Source organism: Netta rufina (assembly GCF_964035555.1).
Source record: "Netta rufina genome assembly, chromosome: 17".
In the NCBI taxonomy this organism is placed as follows: Eukaryota; Metazoa; Chordata; class Aves; order Anseriformes; family Anatidae; genus Netta; species Netta rufina.
Window position 1 is genome coordinate 14,572,455 of NC_140141.1, and position 25,049 is coordinate 14,597,503.

Here is a 25,049-nt window from a genome sequence, read left to right on the forward strand (position 1 = left end):
GTTAGTTTCTTTACATGAGCAAATTGCTACAAGCACAGAAGGAGAGGGGTTTTAGTTGATGGCACTTGCTACTTCCTTGCTACAGGCAACTGCAGCTTAAAATCAGGCCAAGCACTTCAAGCAGGTGTGGCACATTGGGCTCTGTCCTGTTCTACCTGTCACAGTGTGAGTCCGTGCTACAGGAAGGTTACACAGATGCGTTCTGTTTGAGCACTGCAGACTTTACTTAACTACAGCAACTCTTTCAGGATCTTTTCTTTACAAAAACAGCAGTCAAATAATCCCAAGTAATTTTACACATTAACAAGGTTTTAGCATTTTATAGTAATACAGTAAACAAAAGATTAAGTCAGAGTATAGTACAGACAGAATGACACTGATAAATACAAGTTTCAGAAAAGGAAAAAAAAAAATTTGTTCCTATGCAGCATTTTGTAAAGAGAGGAATTCTGGTTTGTGGGGTGGGGGACGGAGATGTCATAAAAGAAAAAAACACAGTTTTGTTATTTGGGTATTACAAATCTTTTGACCCGCAATGCTGTGCGGTTTGGGGGTTACCCTGCTACTCTTTAGTTCCTCAGCTGGCTTTGTAACACTGCCTTGGTGACGAGATCTGGCAGAACACGTAAGTGTTTGCTCAGACTGCTTCTGTTTCACTGATGGCATCAGAAAATTGCACATCCCACATTATGTGCACTGGGGTTCTGGAGCACTAACGGGGTATGGCAATGACCAGTCTAGAACAAATGTTTGCTCAGAGAGCAGAATTTACCAGAATGGAAAATCAATTACAGGTGGCCTTTTTTTTTTTTTTTTTTTTAAAGCTAGGCCTTCCACCAAGATAAATGATTGTTTTTAAAAAACCTGGAGCTAGCCTAGCTAGAACGAGGGCTTGTAGCTATTGAAGTGTCCTTTTGTTTTGGTACAGGCACAAATTTAAACCTACAGCATAACTCAGTGCTACCCTGCTTCAAAATCAGGTAGGATATGTTAAAGAAAAGCAAACAATGGTGTCCTGAGAGATTTAAAAATACCATCTGCTACCTTTCAATGATATTAATTTGATAATCTTCTGGGAACCTGTTCTTAATGTATTTAATTGCCAGCAGAATAATTTTGAAGTAGGTTTTATAAATCTTTTATAGTTTCAATCCCAGCCTGTCTGCATTCCTGTGAGTTTAGAGACAGTTCTAGGATTCAGAGGTGTAGGAAGGGAGAAAAAAAAAGTTACCATGAAGAAGATTAATGTACTGGATTGTCATCTACTCTCTCCATTCCTTCCCTCCTTCAAATTTACACTACTCTGAAAATGGAGCTACATTCAACACAAGAATCCAAGCATGTTATGGCACTTAAGTGTTTATATGTGCATACAAACACTGTGTGATTGCAAGAAGGAACTGCTGAAAGTGGTTTCATCTGTTAACCTAAATACAGCAGTTTTTCTACCAGGAAGCCTTGAAGCATAAGTGTCTTTTGGTAGACTCCATGCTGTAGACCTGTTTGTTGAATGGCAGATAGTCCTCACAGGAGCATTTGAGTCAAAAGGGGTTATCTGAATATTCCAAACAGCTGCTGACATGTGACAGCTGCTGTAGTTTTGTAACTTTGCTCTTAAATAAAACACTGCCTGAACTGGCTACCAGCTAAACTGCCCCAGCAGGCTCCTTGGAAATCACAACAAGCTTCCAAATGGGATGTGAGGTGACAAAAACTATGGAGTTTTGACTCCCCAAGAGCTCTCATTTTTGTAATTATGGACTTGCCTATTTTTCAAAGTTTTGTAAACTGTTATGAATGGATAAACCTGAAACACACATGGATGTCTGTAACCAATCTACCTTTCTGACAGGCAACCTAGCTTGGGTTACTCAGTAAATAGCTGTAAAGTTTTGAATGCTTTGCAAAATACTTACTGGATAGAAGAAACCTTTTCACATTGATACGTTGAGGTACAGAGGTTATATGCTATGGCAGACACAGCTTCCTTTAACTGGCACTTTTTTCTTTTCAATTATCACAAATCTTCAGAGAAATTGCATCAGTGCTGCTGCAAACAAGGTGTTGCCTTGAAGATGACAGTAAAATTCTGTAGGAAACTTAAGAATGAGATACCAAACCAGAAACAAGGGATAATATTTTAACCACTAATGCCCTAAAGTAACATCAAACATAATATATTAATGGCATAGTGACAACTAAAAGAAATAACTATTAAAATTGAAATTCCTTCCAAAAATAGGTAAAGTGACAAAGACCTTGTATAGCTACATGTAATAAGCTCGGATGCCCACAGCTACTATTGTCTCGGCAGACTAAAAACATTATTATTGCACAACAGTTGATATGGGAACAGGTAATAGTGGCTGGTATTCCATGATCAGGAGTACGAGCTTCCTTCTGCTGCTCAGCAGGTGTGGGCCTGGAGCCTTCGCAGCCCGTTTCACTGCACGTTTCTCCGTCAGCAGCACCACTGCGCGGGAGGCTCCAGGATGGACAGAGCAGAGGCGAGATTCTGCCCCCCGATATCTGCAGTTGACTTTGGTGGGGATTTTGCAAGCAATATCTGAAAGCAGAACGTGGCCTCAAGGAAACATCTAGCAAGAGCTTGAAACACCGCTGGTACATGATATTGGCTCAATAGCTATTTGCAACATGCTATTAACGGTAACTAAACTGGCAACACAGGCACAAAATAAGGCAGTGGGTTAAATTAATCATTAAAATTGTTAGAAAACATGCAAAAATAATACTGAGTTTAAAAAAAAGTTTCTTGCCCCTTTAGTTTTCCTCATAAAAATTTGAATAGTTCCACACCTATATTTGAAATTCAACCTTTAAAAAACAAGATTAAAAAGCCAAGAGTGACTCAGTTGTTGTTCTCTTTGGTTGTGATGGTAACCAGCTGTTTAGCAGCCTTGGCAATGTCGTAGGCGCACTGGATGACTTGCTGTGTAACCAGCTGGATGTCCGTCGTAGGGCACGTCTCCACAGGAAGGGTTTTTTTGCACTCAGATTGGAGTCTGTAGGCACTAGATGTCAGCAGACGCAAAGAAGTCCTTACCAGTTCAGATTTGGGTTTCTAGGAAAGTAAAATTTGAACCAGACAGAACAACAGAACCATTTTAGGATCACTTGTAATTAGCCAGTAGAGGTTGATGAGTGTTCTTTAGTGTGGGACAGCTGCTGCTCGGGCTCTGCTTTCTACACAGACTTCTCTACAGGATGTTATAAGCCATCGCTGCAGGGACAGGGCAGGAGTGGATGAAATGAGTTCCCACAATCTCTCCTTTTTAATCTCAGGTGTGAACAAGGAATACTGCTTCCTGCTCTCGTTTAAAAAGTTACTTATACAAGTTCTCTAATTTTTCTCATTCTCTGCTACCCAGCACGTGTCCTGGCTGCCATCACAATAGTGTGTAGAAGACAGTTCAGACAGACACAGGGCATGAGATTTCCCTGTCACTTTTATAGAGGTAGAAAAGACTTTGAACATGTACAAAAACCAAGCAATGGCATCCAAAGGAAAACCTGAGGGCCCAGCAAAAGTCCAGTATAACCACACGGCTCCTCAAACTAGAGGCAAGTAGCTTCCACTTTCTGAGGAACTGCATGCATCTCAAGTTGAAAGTCCAAGAGTAAAATTAGGGGCCTGGATACACAAATTAACCTTTCCTGACTAGCATGTGAATAAACACAAGGATGGAAGATTGAAAGAAAAACCAGCCCAAAACACAGAAACAAACCAGCCCACAAAAACCCTAGTCATTGTCTCCTTTCCTGCAGCTCTTGCTTTTCATTTACTGCAGGTAAATATACTAACAAAGAACGAGGCCAAAACCATGTTAATGCTGAAAGATACTTACTTTTGGGAACAAGGCTGCCATTTCTGTTACTGCCACATGTATTCTCTCGGAGCACGGTATGTAGCTGCAAAAAGAGGCAATGTGTTATTCGTTGTGTGGAGACCCCTTTCCCTCTTCAATTTCACTTGTCAGGGACTATTATTCTAAAAACAACAGAGTTAGCAAAAAAGCCATACATATTCTAAAAATATCCTTGCAGGCTGTGCTTCAGGCAACTGAAGTAGATGGGGCAACACACAATGCTGCGATCCTCAGTGTCTCCTTACCGAGCACATTCCCTGGCACACCGCAGCACAGGTCTGTATAGAACTGACTTCAGAAAACACAAGAACTTAAATAATACAAAATTAATTCTCCAGTTTTCATTATTCTTTGATCAAAGTTTGTTTGAAGAACAACTGTCCACATCTATTACGCCAAGCGCTGTCAGAAGAGGCCTCAGTTTGTAAGCAATTACGGAGACACATCTATGAATATTAACTACACATTAATTCATACACTCAAATTTCCTCCTCCTCGCTTCCCCCAGTCCAATGCTACAGCTTTTGTCTCTAAATTCTACAGAAAGCTGCGCGACTGGTTCTGTTTGGTGTGTGCACAACGGACTGTAACGGACTGTTTGTTGGTCTGTAACAAACGTGCCACTCCAGGGCCAGCAGCTTGGCTGCAAGAACGCTTCAGTCTGCAGCAGATCCATGCTGAAGTCACACTGTGACCCCAAGATTCCCATCCCTGGACCAGTCCCCATCATTTGAAGCCAGCAATGCAGCACTGGGCACCGATTTCCCTTTCCATCTCACAGGTTGGAAGGTTATGAACCTAAGAATGGGGTATGCCCAACTGCCAGGACGGAATTCCTACCTTGCTTTTTTGGTAAAGTTTACGTAAACCATCCCATGCAGGTAGCTTAGCGGTGCCACCACGCCTTCTCGGGTGATTTCAACACCCTAAACATAAACACACCATCCCCATACAGCACCTTCCAAACACATGCATCTCTTAGCTACCAACTACTTCCACAACACGTAAGTTTTAGGCTAAATATTCAGTAACGCTATTGAGTTAGTAAGTGATAGCTACTAAAACAATGCGGATTCCATTAGTCCTGATGGATTTCACTTTGGACTTGCATACCAAATGAAAATTAGTAATACCCGTTCAAAATACATCTTAAAACTATTTACCGCAAGCTGCTGTGAGCTGTTCTGTTAGTGTGGTCTGTCAAAATTACGCCAAAAGACTCGTTTTTATGCTTCGAAGACTCAATTTCAGTATTAGTTAATTAATATGGTTCAGTCTTGAGCAAAAGAAGCTCAAAAAATCACAAAGCAACCACATTCAAGAAAAATAATCAGCACCTGTGGATTATGGTAGATTACTGCCCTTTCAAGCAAGAAAAAAAAAACAAAACCCCACACAGTCATTTTATGCAGTCATCTTGCAAATGGGTCAGTCACCAACACACTGAGAAGGAAGCAACACACTGGGGTCATTTTGGCAATGCAGGAAAATTGCTAAAAAAAAGAAAAAAAAAAAAAAAAAAAAAAAAAAGGTGTATTTCTGTATGTCTCAAATCACCTGAGTCCTTCCAAATAACCTGAAAGCGGAGGGAAATCTTTCAAGTTTGTTGTAAATTCCTTTCTGCCAGTGAGTTAAAAATTAATTTGTTCTTAATTTGTTTCCTGCAAGCCACACCGAACAGCACTTTGCATCATAAAAAAGCCAGTTTGATGATTAAACTCTGCAATAACAAGGCAACAAGGCAGATAAACCCCTAAGAACCACCTGACCAAAGATTAATGATGCATAGTTCACAACATATCTCCAGTTCTCTAGGTTAGCTGCAAAGTTTATTGCATGTCTTGGAGGAATGGCTGTGTTGTATAGTTGGAACACTTGTGAAATAAGAAAGCTCGTGAAATAACCTGATACATGCAATGCATTTGCACAAATTCCAGTAAGACATCGGGAGGATATTACAGTAGTGACGAGTCAGAAAGGAGAATCCATCGTTACCAGTAACTGGTGGCAACCTCTTCCTCCATTTCTGATATTTATCACTGGTAATAACACCTGGAGTTAAAGTTTGGGAAGTTCTGTTTTAGAAAAATGTTTCACTTACATTTTATTTTTATTTTATTTTTATTTTGAAGGCACTGGTTAAATAATTTTTTCTTTTTAATTGATTCGAGGCACAAATTATGTTATCGTTCAGCATGTCAGCTGTATAAAAAGTTGAAGACCTTTTGAGGTTGAGGAATGCTGCGTGCTGAGAAGTTATTGCCATAATTTGTCTTGGTGGACAACAGGTAGAACAGAGATGGGAGAATCTCTTAACTAGAGACAGCTACAATGCCAGGCTGTGATTCTGCTCCCTGTTAAATCAGTAACGGGAGCTTCAACTGAGCTGGCAGCACCAGGGCTCGTAACTACCTGTGCTGGATATTCTTTGCAGTTTCCTTATCATCGGAAGCATTTCGTGCATAGCCTTTAACGACCCCTGTGCAGATGGTGTGTGAGGGAAAAAGGCAGCAGAGAGTAAGAGAAAGGACACTGTGCCTGGGAGGCAGGGACAGAGGCCAGAGTACCAGGAGGCAGGGCCGGGCTGCTGGATGGTCAGAGGCTGCAGGGGAGCTCTCTCGGCCCAGGGAACCAGCGTGCTGAAGCAGCCGAGGCTGTGTCTGAGCTTGAGCATGCTCGCACGCTCTAATGGTCTGCTCGGCCAGGTGAGCACAGGAAAAGGAACAGAAGAAAGCAAGAAAAAAATAGAAAAGGGAAGAAGGCGTTTCATTAATAGATTATATGCTTGCGTCACTTTATTACTGCCTGGTTATCTATGCAGCGTGTGATTTTTATCTACAACATTCTCAGCACTAGTTTGGAAGCTATGTTATTACTTCACAGGGTATCTAAGTTTGTTAAGGAAGTGTTCCCCTATTGCAGGAAGGGAATGGTGGAACAAACCCACTCCATCTCCTGCCTGCCGCATGCTGAGCAATTCTCAGCCCCCAGAGACAAAGCCAGGGAACAGGAAAACAAAGAACAACAGCTTCACAGTTCAGTGAAGATTACACTCATTTAAGTACTGGCAAACACCGCACTTTCCTACACATGGCACAGAACACACAAAAAAGAGCACAGCTTTGATAGCTATCTATGCAATTTAACAGCTAAAAGTTAGGTACACTGCCCTGTTTCTTTCAACGACTTTTCATTATTATTCAAATACTGTAAACTGTGACATATATAAAAACCAAAGTCATTTAAAACTTCTCTCACTGTTGCTTCTCGTTATGATCTGTGAGAATCAAGCAACACTGCACTGCTGTGGCAGAGGTTAGGGACAAGGGCAGGGAGCTCAGCACAAACACGTTGCATCTCGCCATTCAGCGTGAGAAGGAAAGGCCACACACTGGCCCTTCTAAAAATAGAAAAGTACCAGAAGGAAAAAACACAGCACAAGAGTGGCCCCATTGTTGTGCACTTCTCTCAGCAAGGCAGGAAGCAAGGGCTTAACAAAAATCATCAGCTGCTTCTCACAGGCAAGGATGGGCGCAGCACTCAGGACTGCAGGCAGACGTGTTGGCAAGTTTGGTTTTTCTGGAGACCAAAACTGTTCCAGGCCTAAAACGTGCTCAGACCTAACTATTATTTACAGTCCTTTACAAAAGCTGTGCAGGAGCACTACCTGATGACCAGGCTGTGACTACCACTTCTACTTGCTCACGTTTGTTCTGGAAATTAATTGTTTGACTGGGCCAGAAGTTCCCTGAGGGAGCTGGAGCTGCATGTTACCTGATGACCAAGTCTGCTTACCAAGCTACGCCTGTGACTAAACTCAGTAATTCAAAATAACTTTTGCTTGTACATTCACTGTACTAACTTCTTAGTAGGAAAGTCAAAAGTTCTCCCTGCTTTACAGGTTTATTCCTGAAACAAGCCTCAGTATTACTATCACCCTTCCACAGGGTGTCCTTACCCAAGGACACTACAGTCTGAAGGCCCAAAATTCCACTTAATGTCAATTTCTCTGAAATACTCACTTGATTTTCATCTTAAACAACACTTGCCTTCTGCAGCAGGAATTCACAATCACCTTGTTCCCCATCGCTCCCAGTCCCTGAACCAGTTTTGGCAGGGCAGGCAGGGGACAGGCAGCGCTGCAGCCCAAACCCACTTGCAGGGGGCTGTGCTGGCTTTTTGGACAGGAGCACGTGCTTCCACCACCTGCACTGGTCACGCACCCCTGCTCATCCCACGTCCTCCAGTACACTAGAGAATACCACAGACCTACACGCTTCATGCCTGTGAAATCAGGATCTGCAGCATTAACACGGCTGGTGGAAGAATTTTCTTCATTTTCTCAAACTCCAGAGCTCTTTGCACTCACGCCTTACCTGTCATGCTTGTTCTCCTGTGCCGCTCGCAGCAGCTCCTGAATATTCTTAGTGATCTGCTCAGTTTTCCGAATCACATCTTCTGTACTGGGCAAACTGGAGCTGGGGGCTGTGTCGGTGTCCTCGGGGATGGATCCCTCCCCCTGCCAAATGATGCTCCTTTGCCGTCCCTTCCTGCCCGACCTGCAAACGGACAAAGCTGAGGTTGGCCCTGCAGCACAGGACTTCACCACCACGTAACTCCCTGTCCTCTGACAGCTCTCCACACCTACCCTGTCTCCTCCAGCTCCAGAGGGGCAGTGGGGTTATCGTAGTCGCTCTCCGACACGCTGCTCTGCTTCTCCAGCTTCGAGGCCTGCAAGAAATACAGATTTATTTCAGCATTGTGCGTGAAAGGAGAGCCCCGAGCTGTGCCAGCACCCAGCACCCCTCTGCCCCATCTTTGGGGGTTGCTCTGCTCCAGCTGCTGGTCGGGAGCCCAGTGCACCTTGCTGCCCCCTGCCAGGCTCCTGCAGCCAGCTCCTCCCTGCTGTACCCGAGGCCCCGACACCCTGTACGCTGCTGCACAGCACAGTCCCACCATGCCCCAAGCGAGGGCCTGGCTCAGCGGGGCAGGACAGGCGGTCACAGCACGAGCTCCTTCTCCTGCTGCTGAAATGCCAGGCGTGCACCAGGGCCGGCGGGGAGGCCAAGCAGAGAGGGCAAAACCACCACAAAGTGGGAGGCTGAAAAGTGAGTGGGAGGCCCACCAGAGAGCGGGGAGCCAAACCAAAGTGGGAGGCCCAGCGCAGCAGGGGAGCCAGAACAAGAGCAGAAGGCCCGCAGCAGGCACAGAGTGGAACTGAGCATGGGAGGCTGAAATGGGTTGAAGCCCAGCACGGAGAGGGAGGCCGGACTGAATTTGGGATGCTGGACCGAGTGGTGGCCCAACCAGGCGTGGCAGGATGCCCACCACAGAGGGGTCAGAGCAACCAGAGCTGGGGCACACTGCAGAACGGAGGGTGGAGGCCCTGAGCCCAGCCCCGTATTTCCCTGCTCTCCCTTTCACACCACATGCCCTGGCTAAGTACACCATGACGGGGGTCCAAAGCACACTTGGAAATTCACAGCTAGCTAGGATCCCTTCTCCAACTTCTTGGATATTTTATACCCTGGCAGCACATCCCGGGTTCACGCTACGAACACCAGCTGTCAGGCCCATCTCACGCAGACTCTGAAGCCCCGAGGCCGTTCCCACCCTCGGCCAGGCCCTGGGATCCCCACACATCTGCCTGCTACGGTCTCAGAAGCTGCAGAACTTGTCAGAAGTGCTGCTACTGCTCATCCAGCTACAGGAGCACCACATCAGTGGCACCACACACAGCTCAGCCCCGGCATCGGCTCCTGCCCCACTCACGGGCACCGCGCACCACAAAGGGCCCCTTGCCATCCCCACTGAGCTGCCAGACCTGGAGCTTTACAGGAACTCTCCAGTTAAGACAAAGGGAATCTTAATTAAGCATTACCATCCAACATTAAACCCAGACTGGTTCTGAAACGTTCAGTATTATGTTGTCAAATTTGCCGAAGAAATGGAACGAGACGGCACCGATTGCGCTGCGTTAACCACACGGACAGCAGGGGAAAGAGAGAGCTTTTCTTGGAAGACCTTTTCAAAAGCAGTTAAGTCTTACTAAGAAGTAAAAAAAGAGTACAAAGAAGCTGGCACAGACTAGTCTACCAAACTGTTCGCCTTGCTAGCTGTGCTAACCATGTCCTTACGCAAGGTGGCATTTATGCTTCCTTCTAGCAGTTGGAGTAAGAGTAGGTTTGAATGTTCCATTACAAAAAAGAGCAAAATGGTTTTTAAAAGCTTAAGAAATTGGATGAGGCTTCTTCAAACAACTAACAGTTCACATATGAGGCTGCAGCAAAGACTGTCTTCGGAACAACAAGAGCTCACAGAATGCATTTCACATTTCTTGGCAACTTTTTTTTTTCGTAAAGTCAAGGGGTTTTGTTAGCTCTAGCACTAACAATAAGGTTTTGTAGATCCTGATGGAACACCAATATAAATCCCTTTATACACTCTCAAAGTTTTTCATCTCGACCTGAAAGTAGCCTTGCTAAAACCAACACCCGTGCCACTCAGTCTTTTCCTCTGTTAGGGTCAGCAGAACACAGGCTGGCCACCACCGAACGAATGAACTGTTGGTTCAGATAACTGAATAATTATCTGCTTGGATGCTTAAAGAGCACGCTTCAAACAAACTACCGAATACCTGTAAAATAAACGGGTCCCATCAGTATCGATGTGGATTGATGCAGACTGACAGCCCCCAAAGAAAGCAGGCTTTAAAGTTAGGACATACATGTGCCTCATGCAGTGCATTTTAGTCAGGAGGAAGGGTTACACATCGGCTTGTGAAATATCAGTGAGTGCTTGCCAAATTACTTCCCAAGCAGCAACCAAGTTGTCTTCTGGCCGTTCTCACTGTTACACAGTTGAACGAGTGATTTGGAGTCACTGTGCGTGGTGTTAAATGCTGAAGATTTTAGCCGCTGTGAAGTTTAGAGAAAGGCAAGTGTCCGCAGCACGTTGCAGAAGAAACGGAAAGTGATGAAATACTGCTTCATGCAAGCATGAAGATTATCAGCATAAAAGGGAGAGGACAGGGGCAGAAGCCTTGTGGGGAGAGTGCCACCTCCTCCAGGCAAAGACCAATTGGGAAGGTACTTAACCCTTCGTGTGCTTTCATCCCTTGACCAGGAAAGCGTGGAGGGGAAGGAAGGTAGAGATGAAGAGGAGGTCACAAACGCACTCCTCCCGATCTAAAAATGGGAAAGAGAAAAACACTCGGGAAAACCAAAAAAAAACAAAACACAAATAATGCTTAACGGAAATAAAGGAACATTTTTAAAACCACGGAGATGACATAAAGCAAGAATGGCTTTGAGAACTTAGCTGAGCCTGTGAGGACTTAATTCTTTCCGAATACATTTGGCTTCATGGTAATAACAGAACCCTAGAACAGTTTGGGTTGGAAGGGACCTTAATGATCACCAGTTCCAATCCCCCTCCCACCAGGCCAGGCTGCTTATAATCTGCCTGAGCAGTTCTAATATGGATATTCCAGAGGTTCAAAATTCCAGAGAACAAAATACATTCACCACAATTCCAAATTAACCAAACACCACAAAACAGATCAGTGCTTCAGAACCACCGCCTCTACCCACATTTCAAAACAATTAAGAAAAATACTAACCCGGAATAATTTGTTCAACTAACAGATCTAAAACATCTTCAGTATCCAGTTCCAAGCTCAGATTAAGAAACTGGTTGTCTAGTTGATAAGTTGGCTCCGGTTTTATTTTGTTTTAAAAGGTCACTCTAGAGTTCCACAAATTGTCATATGCCTGTATATATCAAGAAAGAAATCTAGGAACTATACCCACCTTCTCGGAATGCTATTTTCCCCCTCATGGCTTTCAAACAGCCACACATTGATATTTGGCATGTATACTGTCATTAACAGAAAGAGCTGAGCAGAAGCCAAAAGCTCCAGTTCACATATTCCAGTATCGTTACAGGTTTTACTTTTCTACACATCAAGCTCCTGCAGACATGTTAATACAGCAAACAGTAACAATTCTTACACTTCAAATTCACTCCAAAGCAGACAGTTGAGCAGCTTTGGTAAGTGAGCACAGGTGGAAGAGACAGAAAAGCTGAACATCAGGAGAAATGCAGAAGCATCAGCGGTTTTACTTACATGTGGAGGAAAAGGCTGCAGTCTTGTTATGCTTTCTTCTGGGTATGGGACCTCTCCCATGGGGAGGTAGGGTTTCTGACCTGATCCAGTCTCATACATGGACATGGGTCTGCTACCCCGTGCAGATGGTCGTCGCTTTAAAGAAGAATTGTTGGTAGGGTCTGTGTAGTCAGAACCACTTTGGACCTGATATATATTGGTTGTGGCCTGTCTTCTGAGGTTGGTATTCTCACTCTGTAGCGTTTGAAGCTGAAAGAAATGTTTAGCAGTGGGACTTTGTTTGTCTAATAGCAAGCGTCAAAAGCAAACTGACTACACAATACACGCTTGTCTGCTTTACCAGCAAACCCAGCTTCCAGTAGCTGGCGGTTGATTTATTTTTTAAAATCTACTTGATTTGTTTAGTACAAGCACAGAATCTACGTTGCAGATCTGGAAAATATTTATGTGTTGATTTCCAGCATTTTTTTTTGCTGGGACACAAGTCAAATTGGATCTTAAAATTGGCTGTTGTAGTTAAAAACACACACAATCTGTTTCTTCCAGCCTGGCTGTCCTGGCACGTAAATCACGTAACACAATGAGGATGCGTGGGGAAGGACTGCCAACAAAACCGTTCTTTCAAGCAAGGTGATCCGTTCCAGCAGTCAACACAAGAATTTAAAAGAGGACTTTAACATAAGGCCCACGAAATCTGAAAATGCCAAAACTATAGCGTAGACACCAGAGACAGCGCAAAGAAAATCAGAGCCTGCTCTGCAAAGCAAGAGGAGAGTTTAGCTTATGAAAATAAAGTATCAGCTACTGCTTTCTAAGAAGCCAATGAGAAATAATTTAAAGCTTTTTTTATTTTAGGTATTTGATGGATAGTAAAAATGCAACAAGTCTGTTTATTGTGGAGTTACTCAGAGTAAGTTTGCTATATTAACACATCACAAAGAAAAGATGTAAAAAATAGCTATCAGCAATTCCCCAACAAGATGCTGGATATTCAAACCGGTATTTCAAACCGAGGATGGCCTTTAAACAGGAAATTGTATATTTCTACTTTCATGAAACCTCAAGAACATTCTCTCTATCACAACAATCCTATTTTGCCTAGAGCACTTCCCAGTACCCTAAATCAAACATACAGACTCTTATCAAGATAATTTATGCTCTTCCCAATGCACATTTTGCGTGCTCTGTAGTCAGATGCCCCATATCTTCAGATCTGAAGATCAGCGAGGAGCCAAGCTACTTCTTTAAAGCTTGACATTAAAGCAATTAAATAGGTCAAATTTGTAGTTTCCTTTTTCCTAACTTCTGTCACATTTTTCAACCTGCTTTTGCTGCAATTTAAACCAACAGCTCACGTAAACCCAGACCAAGACCTCAACCTAAAAAAAAGACTCTTGAATGCCATCTATTCCATGAAAATTGCTGAAGAAGAACAACGACATTGATGTCTTGCCACAAATATCCCAGCAGAGAATTCCCGCATGGCACAGAAGCTCCCAGCAGCTCAGAGCTAATACAGCTGTTAGCACTCCTCCCTACCCTGCGTTCCACGAAGGCACACTGCTGCAATACTTCTGCGCTAATCCAGAGCCACCAAGCATTAACGTAAGCAAGTCCCCTAGCTACATACATCATCAGGACATAAAACCAGTGCAGCATCTTCAAAATGAGCGAGCCCTGGCTGCGCTGTCTTTCAAACAAGTTCTGCTGCAGCAGACCAATGATTTCTTTTGCCACGCCACATAAATACACTGAGGAGTCATTACTTCATAAGCCATATTTTCTTCCCTATGCGTAGATTAAATCTGCTTCAAGAAACTCAGTTTATCTGAGTGATAAAAAAGTCCTTGATCAGTACAGGCTGCTAAAAGAAAAGGAAATACTTGGAGATCTCCTGGGTTCCTCCCTGTATTCAACATTCCAATAGATCTCAAGGGCTGAACACATTTGCAACAAAAGGATGGCAGCAAACAGATGAGGATATCTGCATCTGCTGAATTAGAGGGGCCTCAGATGCCTTACTCCGCTGAGTGGAAAAAAAAAAAAGTGGTTTTATCTATGTTTGCATTGTTTTATTACTGATCATTTTCAGTTACAAATAATAACAACAATATTTATCAGAAAACTGGCAGAGCATTCAACAAATTGTTGACTTACATAAATATGGATTAGAAGGTCTAGCTTCCAAATTGTGTTTTTGGAGCTTTACATTCAGAATTTTAGCAAAAACCTTCAGTTTGCTGTTTGCATAAGACTACCTGCCCATAGAAACTCATATAATAAGTGAGATACTTCTACCTTACGCTCATCTAGACAAAACCCACAGCAAAGGTTTAAAACAGTAATCAGGTTTATCAGTATATTCCTTATGCACCATTTCCCCCAGATTCAAATGCAAGCAAGTCTCCTTTTATACAAAAAACATCATCATTTATTGCCTTATTTCAGAGTCTTACCTACTGTCAATTTGGACTAGAAATTTACTTTCCTCTCATTCCAGCCAGGCTCACTAAATGATAACCTGCACACTGGAAAAGTTTTAAGTGCAGTATTTACCTATATACACAAGTGCACACACAATGTGTGTGCTATTGCTTGCTTCCTGGTTATCAGAAACTGCTCATCTTGAAGCAAGACAGCCCAAGTACACCAGATTTGCAATAACTGCCTCATCAGTTGGAAAACTTTCGTCAAAGTGAACTACATAGACTATTATCATCTCCACAAAATCAAAAAAATCAAAAAAAAATTCAAAGCATGTGCTACACGCACACATTCGTAGTCTCATATCCAATTCTAAAATGGCTCCATTTAAAAAGTTTTCTCCCTGTACTAATATTAGGTTATTGCATCTTCAGCTTCAGCAATTTCATTACAGTTAACTGATAACACATCGTTAGATGAAGACGTTACATTATGGTGCTTCTTACCTTTTTCTGCATGACTCTCAGCTCATCGCTCAAGTTGATGTTCACTTTCATTAACTGCTGAATCTTTACCTCAGAAGCCACCAATGCATTTTTAACTTGCATATATTCCTGGGCAGTCACTGGTCCATCTGACAAGTCTGAATCCAGACTCTATAAACAGTAAGAGAAAACTCTGAGACTACTAAAAGAAAACAAGACAATGAGATTTCAACAGCTTTTCACATACCTTTCAGTAAGATTCATACATTCAAATCATTTTACGCCAATATAAAATAAATTTGGTATCAATAAGCTCTTAGCTCCCCTGTGCACAAAAACATTTGTCTCAGTTAATTCAAACAGTGAAACAATACTGTTTCATAAGGGTTTTTGTTTAAATACACAATAAGGAACTTGAAAGCCATAAAAGATGGATCACCAAGTGTACAGTGGGTATGTTACCATGTAAGATAGAACCAGAAATACTAGGATTTGCTGCCCCTTTTTCACCACGCTGCATTATTTTCAGGAAGGGTTTAAAACATTCAGTTATTGTTGGACTGCTCTGAATACTTCTTCAGAGGGAAGAAGTAAGTGTTTGTGAAATACCTGGAATCACTGAATAAGAGTGTTTCAGGAGATCTAAGTATTTCATCTGTGCAGCTAGGTCTCTACATCCCCAGACACGCACAGTGGCATAGTTTACTTTTCTAAAGAAGCATTTTCTTTACAGTACAAATTCATTGAGTCACAACATCTAATTTTGTTAGAAACTACACAGACTAAGGCATGATTCCAAAATGAAGATGAATATTAAAACATTGGCTCTCTGATCATTTATGTGTGTTAAATTCCCTTCCAATGGGAAAGACTGACTTCAGATTACCTTTATGAATAAAATTTGGTATGTGTATAAATACCTCAGACCCACCTTCTGTCTGTTAGATTTAGCTGCATTTGTTTCCAGATCTGTATCTTCATCTGAAGCAACACTATCGTAATCAGGCTGGTCATTATCCTGACTTTCACTGCTATGTTGATTGCTTATGGATTTGAGTATTAGTTCCACATTTTCTGTTAATCAAAATTCATTTTAAAATGTACTGGTAAGTTTGGAGAACAAATGGAAGTGCATAAAAATAATTAAAAAAAAAATAAAAATTTGACCAAAGAAACAACAGAAGACCAATGCCATTTGACGTGTTGAAGAGAACTTAATTTAGATCCACCCAATAGGTATGGATTATTACCATCCAAAACTGACAAAAAGCACAAAACAGACTACACTGGACAAATGAATGACAAAATTCAATTAAAAAAAGACTTTATATATATATATTTAATATTTTCTCTCCACACAGAAGACTAATGTTCAAATACTACTCCAATAGACTTATGGCTAGAACTATAGCTTTGTTGTTGGCATTCTTTGATATCGAACATGCTCAAGAAAGAAAGAAAAACACTTTTAGAAAAATTAACAATAAGCTCTAAATCATCCCAATTACAGAAAAGTCCTGTATGTATATAGCAGCTAGGAAACAGCATCTAGAACTTTGACAGTTTTCTAGCTGCCAAACAAAAGTATTGCTCAAATTATTCAAGAGTCTTCTGGATTATTATTATTTTTTTTTTAACCAAATTATCATAAAATCACACCCATCATAAAAAGATTTTCCTGAATTTCACTTGATTTAATTGTATTATAAATATCAGCCTTAATGCACAAATCTCACATATTTGGCCATTATTTTGGAGGCCTAACGTATGTTGTCATTAGCTTGCTATTCAAGTGCCTGTTTAGTTCTTGTTATCATATAAAAACAGTATAAATCTCTTCATTGATACAGTACTTCTAGATAATACTATCATATCAATCAAATTACTGCAACATTGCACACAGAACCCAAACTTACCTTTGGAACCACTGACAGGATTCCCCTGTTGTCTTCGTTTGGCATCACTTAAAATATCTATAACTAGTGTAGCAAATTCATGAGCATTAAATCGAGCCAGTTTCTGTCTTCCCTAAGTTACAGAGTAACAATTAAAAAAATAAAAATGTTAAGTATATCGTGTATTAGACGAACAACACAGTTCCCAGGTAAAACAAAGACTATAGCAGTTACAGTGAATTGACTGTTCAATTTAAGCTAAACAGCTGCAGAACTCTGTGACAGGGGTAACCTGAAACTATTTTAACCTCTTTAGAAGTAGTCACAACTCTACTGCAATAATGAAGCACAGTAAAGCAGTATTACTTAGAACAACTGGCCTATTAAATGAGAATATTTGTATAGTATTCAGATCACATACCTGATTCCTGGTTGAGGAATATTCAGGATTTACAGGAAGAAAAGGAACCACTGTGGTCTCTGTCACAAGCGTGCTATGATTCTGAGTAGCAAGCCAAACTGCTCAGGGAAGAGGGGAGGAAAAAATAAATTTATTTTTTTTTTTACATTAACACACACCTGCAGACAATGCAATAGACAAAGAAATTACTGTTATCAGTAATTTCTGAACATAAAAGTACTTTAAACAGAACATGTGCTTGCAACAGCATTTTTTATGTAATGTAACAATTCAAATTTTATACACATTCCAGAAATCCTCATTCACCTGCATCTGTTTCCCTCCTGTCGACTTCATCATATACATCCATGGCAAGTTCTTCAAATAAGTGGTTGCTTAGCTAAGGGCAGAAGACAATAATTACAGCTCAAAATTAAACTAAATATATTAAGACCTCTATAACATTTAGAATGCAGGTGTACAACTCAGTTCTCTATTTTTCAGCCTATATAATTGCTTGCTTCTCAGCCTGCACAGCAAATTTATCCATCAAGCAGATACAAAGCAACAAGCAGTCCTGCTGGCACGGTGTATGTGTTGGTGCTCAACTGCTGACACACAAAAACACAGTGCAGGAATACATCTACTTTTAGCTACCTATGCATTTAAAATGACTACTAACAGCACGACACTTATTTATGCAGGAATTAATAGTATCTGAAACCAGCTTGAAGGATGAAGTGCAGAGTTTACTACATTAAGGCAAAGATGTGTTACATATCACACTGAAGTTATACTTACAGATTGAAGCTTCTTCTTAGCTGCTTTTGCAAGTTCTGATACATCTAGACTGCTATGAAAACAAAAAAGTGATCATTAAATCTACAGCATTTAAACGCTTGTTTAAATAAATTCTACACATTTCAACAATTCAATGATTAAAATCTTTCATTTGATACTCCTTAATCTTTTAGTATTATTATACAGTTTTTAATACATTAACTTTTCCAGTATTATTAGTATTCTAATTAGCATATTCTTAATCTTTTCTAAGTAAAAAACTTAAATCTAAACGAAAAGGATCCCAACAATACTTCAGATTATAAGTACCTATTTGCATAGCTCAAGGAGCAGTCAAGTTGTAAAGCAGTAAAATGCTTTCTGTAGGGAACCTGAAAAACATGATGATTCTGACCAAAACTTGTGTCCCCAGGAATTACACAGGATTTGTTCCACTGGACCACACAGCAGGCAGGGAACCATCAGGCTGGTAAATGACTACAGCATAACAGCCATGCTCATCATCAATTTGTACCAATTAGTCAATGATCTGTTCTGCTAGTTTCCAGCCTACAGCATGAGGCACACTACAAAAATGCTGCAGTTTAACAGAATTAATCATAAAAGCCACAGATAAGGAAGCTGACAAATTATGAGTCCATGTTTATATCACCCAGGGGATGACTTCCCTGACCTACATGGATGGAAAGACTCAATGTCTTATTTCTATTACTGTTTTTTGTAGAAATTTTACAAGCAATAAACTGAACAGCAGTTTACTTACAGCCGTCTAATTTCCAATTGCAGAGCAATAAAGGGAAAATATGAACGTATGGTTAATACTTGATATCTTTCATAAAAAGGAGATTTAAAATGATCATGGTCAAAACTTAAGAGCACAGATGACCAAAAGTACAAGCACTGTCAAAGAGAAACTCAGCTTTTTTGCAAGTACTAGTTTCAGAATGCTGTATCAGGAAATTAACTCAATGGGTCCTTACACTGTTTTACAAAATCTGTTCCTCATCTTCCTCCTGAATTTTAGAAAACATTGTAAACTTCTTTAATTTTCCCTTTTTTAGTTCCAATATTCTTTATAGGGGAAAAAAAACAAACCCCCAAGATTGACAAAGCACACATTAAAAAGTTAAAAATGACAACAAGCTTAGAAGTTATTTCAGAGGAAAGGACAGTTCTAAATTTAACTGTTAGGCTTTTGTTTTTTATTTATTTGTTTTAAAATGTTTTCAGACATGCCACAGAATCAGCAACTTACCTATCTGCCATCTGAGGTATAACAAAGTGCTGTCCATTTTTATGCTCTAGAGTTGAAAACAAACCATACTTTAATAGGCTGTTAGTGGACTATAGTTTTCAATTTTGTCAGGATAGGTAGTTGGTACTCAGTTTTACTAAAAGACATAATAACGATAAACCCAGGAATATACGCAAACATAGTTTACATGTATCTTGCAGGTGATCGCTCAGTTTCCAATTACAGGAAGCTAACAAGCCCAAAAAGAACGTTCCTACCACAGCTTGTTGGTGTTATATAAAATTACAATAAGTCTTACAAACTGTATTAAAATTCTAATGTAGGTGTCTTAATAGTATTTACTGGCTAAAAGTTTCAAAGCATGTTTTCAAGAGGTTCCATTCAATTGGGTACTCCCTGGCTTTTACATTTCAATTAGAAGAAACTACTTAGAAGAGTTTCCACAATATCTCCCGCAGACTATACAACATTATCAAACTTGTATTTTCCCTGCAATTCATTCCTTTTAATTAAACAGTGCTCATCTAATCTTCTGTGTTAAAAACAGAACAAAACAAAACCAGAAAGGAACTTAATTTTTAATGTTAGAATATTTAAAATTGATATAAAAAGTGTAACTAACACTGAAACAAATATATACCACAGTTTAAACTAACAGTGAAAGACCTTGAGGTGCAGTTTTTTCTACTTACCTGGTTTCCTGCCACAGAGATAGAACGCTAACCTGTCAGTGAGTTCATACTGAATTTCTACCAGGCGCTCTGCCAGTTCATGATGCCCACCTTGTCTGGTTTACACAGGCATACAAAAAAAAAAAAAAAAGGTTATGTTATTCATTTTGAGACACATAAAAATTCCAAACTGCTCAGAGAAATAGATTCAGTACAAGTCACTGTTGAACACAGCACTTTGAGTGTATCGACACAGCACAGACTCGCAGCAGGATTTTCAGCAGTGTTTCAGTGGGTAAAAAACTACATATACATACAGCTTTTCCTTGTTTTCAGGACAGAAACATATCTAACCAGGATCATCATGCAAATTTTGATCATAAGTTAACACAAAAACATCACATATCTCGAGCCTTCTACCTTGCATAGTCAACAGGAGTTTTTCCATTGGAATCTTGTGTGCCAGGATCAGCACCATAAACCGCTAATAACTCTGCCTGTAGAGTCTGTCCTGCCTTAGCAGCAACGTGGAGCGGAGTATTTCCTTTCTCCTGCAAGTTATTAAGAAAAAGCACATCACTCTACTTTATCTTCAGTTCTGAATATAAGATTAAAATACATATATCAACCGAAATTTGCATAAATCCTACAAACTGTAAGAACTGATCATTTATCAAAGTAATAAAAACCACGTTCATACGGGATGAAAGAAGTTGGCTTGAGCTCCTAAGGAGAGTAATCGCAAACACGTCTCCAGATTTCCTGTCCTTACACTGGAATGGAGTTGCTGAAAAAGAAACAGAATTGGACTTAACACAGGGGCAGTAACTGTAATTCAGCTACCCTTAAGAAAGTTACACAACATTTCTTGCTACAGTTGTTTTGTGTAACAGTTTTTCTCCACCTTAACCTAAGTCAATGCCTCTCGACCATCTACATGTCAAGAATCTCTCGCTATATATATTACAGAAAAAAGTTGCTTCAGAATGAAGCCAAGCTGTGTTTGTTTACACAATTATTGCTGCTATTCAGCACTATTAAGTCAAAACCAACTAAGTTCAGTCAGATTTCAGTGTTCTGTTACACACAAACTAGCTTCTGTATGTTACCAGAAAAAACTACTAACCTTACTAAGATCTTTGGCAGTCACACTGTCATCTTCACGGCATGGCAGGCGATGAACAAATGCTAACATTTGATATTTAGCTCTAATGAATTCAGCTTTATTGGGACTGCAAGGAGAAACCCAAACAACAAAACCGAAAGAAAACAAATATTAGTGCTTTCAAAATGACACCAATTTTCCTTTCTCGAGAGCACTAGACCTTTGCACATTACTAGGAGCAAAGTTAGAGAAATGTTTTCGTTATGAAAACAAGAAAGTACAGATTTCATAACTATACAGAGCATACCTCTGTTACAAACATGAAGGTATGAACAAACATTAAAGTGAACAAATGTCTACTTTGTTCCTCCTGTTGTCTTCCAGAAACAAAGCAGACTTAGGTTCCCACGTATACCTTGCTGCCTCTGTCACTGCTAACTAAAATAATGATGCTTCTCCAAACGTAAGAATTCTGTAATGTTCCACTTACTGCACTTTATCCTGCGGGTTAGCTTTGCGCCTTCCACTCATAACAGAGGCAGGGTCCAGCAATGAATGTTCCCATATGGAGTTAGCACCATTATTGTACAGTGTTTCAACCATCTGAAATCCAAAACGTACATAAACAGTCAACGCAGGATTTTTGTTGCTGGCTGCACAGACTGACTAATCAAATAGCTGTAATTATTCTCAAGCAGGCAGCATGCTGACTTGGATTCCTATTCTGTGTGCCAGCATCCATAACCTACTGGGATATCGGAAGCAGGCACATGTTTAGGAGGTTATTGCATGGAATGCAATCAGAACCCCCTTTAAATTCTCTACTCATCACAACAGCAGCTCTACCAAAAGGGGAGGCTTGCTACATATTGAAAAATTAGATTGAAGTAAATGCACGATGGGAGTCTGAAAGAAAAATTGAAGGTCACTTTCCAAAACAAAGGTATCAAATTTAAAAGACAGAATTCTGATTTTAGTGATCTTCCACGGCAAAAACAAGAGAAATAAAAGATTACCCTAAAAAAAAAAAAAAAGCAAACGACCAGCCCCTCTCAAACGCTTAGCAATTTAAATTCTACAAAAACACTACATATATTTATTTATATGAAGGAAGACATATTTTTACTCTCTACCTGCAGCAATGTTGGAGGCCATGGTGTGTGCTTGAGATGTCTCACTTGAGAGATATGACGCCCCAGACTTCGATGAACACTGCAGCACTCGTCGCAAATCAGAATTCCCCTGTTTATAGATGCCCAACAAGGATCTGAAAAAGAATACTTTTATTACAACACGGAAGGCAATACGACTCTGCTTCAAACACAGAGACCAAAACAGGAAGCTCTGCATTCTAACCTGAGCTTTACTGCTTGGTCTTTACATGAGCCTGTAAATGTTACAACCGAGTAGCAAGACAGATCTTCAGATCCAGCACATCCCAGGAAGAAAAAGGAGTTGAAGATCTCATCCATTTTGAAAAACTCTACTTACTTCCAAATCCAGAGACAGGTCTGAGGCTGACTGAATACCACGCAAGCCTGGTATCTGATGAGAGATCTCCTGCACCGTGTCAGAATACATCTAAGCAATTGTGCATCATAAAAATCCTGCTCTAACCCATGCAATAAATTTACTGGATCCCCGAAATGAGATCTCATCGCCTTTGTGGTTTTTAAGCAGAGCTGATGCTGTGTGTGTGCGGAAGGCAATGCAGGCAAACCTGTTCGAAGCAGGGCTGAGGAGGGAAAGCAGCACCTATTCACAGATGATAACTATCACATAGCCCAGAGCCAAATTAAAATGCATGTTTTAGAGAAAAAAAAAAATCTAATCTAATTAAAAAAACAAAGTAACAACAAGCACGCAACCTTCTTATTAAATCACTCCATTATTTTAACTACTTTAACTTCTAAGAGGGGGAAAAATAACAATGAAATGAGCTGTGCTAACTCCAACCTAACAACCTAAGACTGGAGGCAGCCTTCCAGACTAATGAGTCTCGTCCCTTTTTATTACAGACAACCTCACCATACACTCATTCATAAACTAATAAGACTCTTCTGAAAGCCACTACATTGCTTGTTTCAGTCACTTGTTACAAGCTGCTGCTGAACCTCACTGCTCTGTTCTGACTAACAGTCAACAGCAGGTTTCTCTCAGCGTAACTGGCTCCAAAGCTTGGCCGTTTAGCCACAATAAAGTAAGCTACTGTTCATCTGGTCATTTCATAGCAGAAATGAGGCTTCAAAATTCTTTTGAAGACAAAGCAGAGGCTTTGCTTGTAGTTGGAGCTCATGCATTCTGCTTACAAGAAATAACATTCATGAAAGAGTCCGTGTGTATGCCTAGAATCTGCACCAAACCAGCACCACTGGAAGCGTGGATGGGGGAAAAAAATAAGGCAAAAATAGAAAGATGGGAGAGGCAGCAGGCAGAGTTGGCAAGGGGACTGAGAACTTCTGGGGGGCTGAGAAGACGGAGAGCAGCTCAGGCTGGTTGAGAAGCCCGGGTGATGGGGAGGCAGCAGATTTGACACCGTGATCAGGGAAGATCAAAAAGCGTTGGGAAGCTTAGTGCTGCAACCTGTTCCCAAAGTCACACTGGCTTATTCCAAGTGTTTTATTAATTAAATTGCACAAAGATTTGTGGAGTCTCAACTCAGTTCATACAGTTTCGTACAATGGAAAGGGAGCAGCATTACAGAGCTGGCAGGTACAGGCCACTGACAGTTCAGGTTTACACTGAAGTGTCCGTGCTGGGCTCTGTTTTAGTCCTCTTTTGAAAGAGATGCCGCTCAAGATATGCCTAAGCTGATAGCAAAGTACAACAGGGGAGAAGCTAAAAGGCTCGGCCAAGTTTGCTTTCAGGAACATGGCAGCGTGACTGAAAACAGGAAGTGTGTGCAGGCAGCCCGAGCCGTCAGCCTGAGCTCCTGCCTGAGAATAGGAAACGACCAGAAGAGCTCACGTAAAATCACCGCCCGGCCCAGAACACGGCTCGTGCTTCACAGCAGCAACAAAGCAGCAGCAGGCGGGCAGCCGCTACCGCAGCAGCCAGCTGCTGCTCCTGTGGGTTCACAGGTTGTGGTCCCTGCAGGTCCCCGATGCTGCTGCACCCACAGCTGCTCCCCGAGGGCCCGTCGCCCTCTGCTTTATGAGAGAAGGGTGACTTTTATCTAAAGAAAGGATCAAGGTTTCTCTGCGGAGACAATTGTCACTCAGCTCTTTTGGGGAGCTCTCCACTCGGCCCAGCTGCTGTCGGGCAGTGCCGTTATGTCACGACACAACACAGCGAGGGGGCCGGGTCCTGGCACAGCCCCGAGGAGCCTGGCAAATCCAAAATGAAAATAACCCAGCCGTGGGGCCACGCCAGCGCCTCACAGCAGCAGCGGGGCTTGCAAGCACACAGCCTGGACGAGGCTCTCGGCCCGCCTTTCGCAAGCCCTGCTCTTGTGCAAACCGAGCAAGCCCCGGGGCTGCAGGGCCGGGATCCCCCTGAGCTCCCCTCAGCCCCGGGGTGGGGGCACCCAGCGCTGGCCGCACCTCACAAAGCAGCGCCGGGCTCCGCGAGCGAGGCACGATCGGCTTCGTGACACAAAAAAAAAGGAGGAAAAGAGGCGGAATAACGCAGCTCCGGGTGCCCACAGCGCTGTGGAGACCCCGGGACCCCCCCAACCCTCAGCCCGCCCCTGTCACCGGCAGCCCCGCGGCCCCCTCCAACACCCCCCGGTGCCCCCCGGTGCCCCCCGGCCCCTCTCCCGGTGCCTCCCGGTGCCCCCCAGCCCCTCTCCCGGTGCCTCCCGGTGCCCCCCGGCGCACCCTGGGCGCTGCAGTCGGCGCACAGCTCGCTGCTCCGCAGCCGTTTGGCCATGGCGCCCCGCGGGGCCGCCGCTTCCTGCCGCGCTCACGGGGCCCCCGCTCCGCTCCGCGCCGAGCCGAGCCGAGCCGGGCCGGGCCGGGCCGAGCCGCAGCGCGCACGCGCGGGGTGAGGGGAGGGGC

General features: G+C 42.1%; 1 protein-coding gene across 10 annotated transcripts; it reads right to left on the reverse strand.

Moving 5' to 3' along the window:
- Positions 1 to 305: 305 nt before the first annotated feature.
- Positions 306 to 25,006, reverse strand: GIT2 (GIT ArfGAP 2). 10 transcript variants are annotated; one of them, XM_084297541.1, is made up of 21 exons: positions 24,870 to 25,006; positions 22,185 to 22,318; positions 21,542 to 21,654; positions 21,073 to 21,178; positions 20,647 to 20,733; positions 20,367 to 20,497; positions 19,968 to 20,062; positions 19,276 to 19,321; positions 18,021 to 18,069; positions 17,547 to 17,619; positions 17,241 to 17,338; positions 16,841 to 16,952; positions 15,856 to 15,998; positions 14,946 to 15,095; positions 12,016 to 12,264; positions 10,985 to 11,074; positions 8,536 to 8,618; positions 8,264 to 8,446; positions 6,455 to 6,580; positions 3,867 to 3,930; positions 306 to 3,082 (listed from the first exon to the last, which is right to left on the reverse strand). In XM_084297541.1, exons 1-21 carry the CDS (start codon positions 24,919 to 24,921, stop codon positions 2,870 to 2,872), a joined length of 2,397 nt encoding a protein of 798 aa, XP_084153667.1. In that variant the 5' UTR covers positions 24,922 to 25,006; the 3' UTR covers positions 306 to 2,869. The 10 variants fall into 10 exon arrangements, with proteins under 10 accessions (XP_084153667.1, XP_084153665.1, XP_084153668.1 ...); XM_084297539.1 differs by having other exon boundaries at positions 18,021 to 18,072; XM_084297542.1 differs by lacking the exon at positions 24,870 to 25,006 and adding an exon at positions 23,731 to 23,863 and having other exon boundaries at positions 18,021 to 18,072.
- Between the last annotated feature and the right edge of the window lie 43 nt (positions 25,007 to 25,049).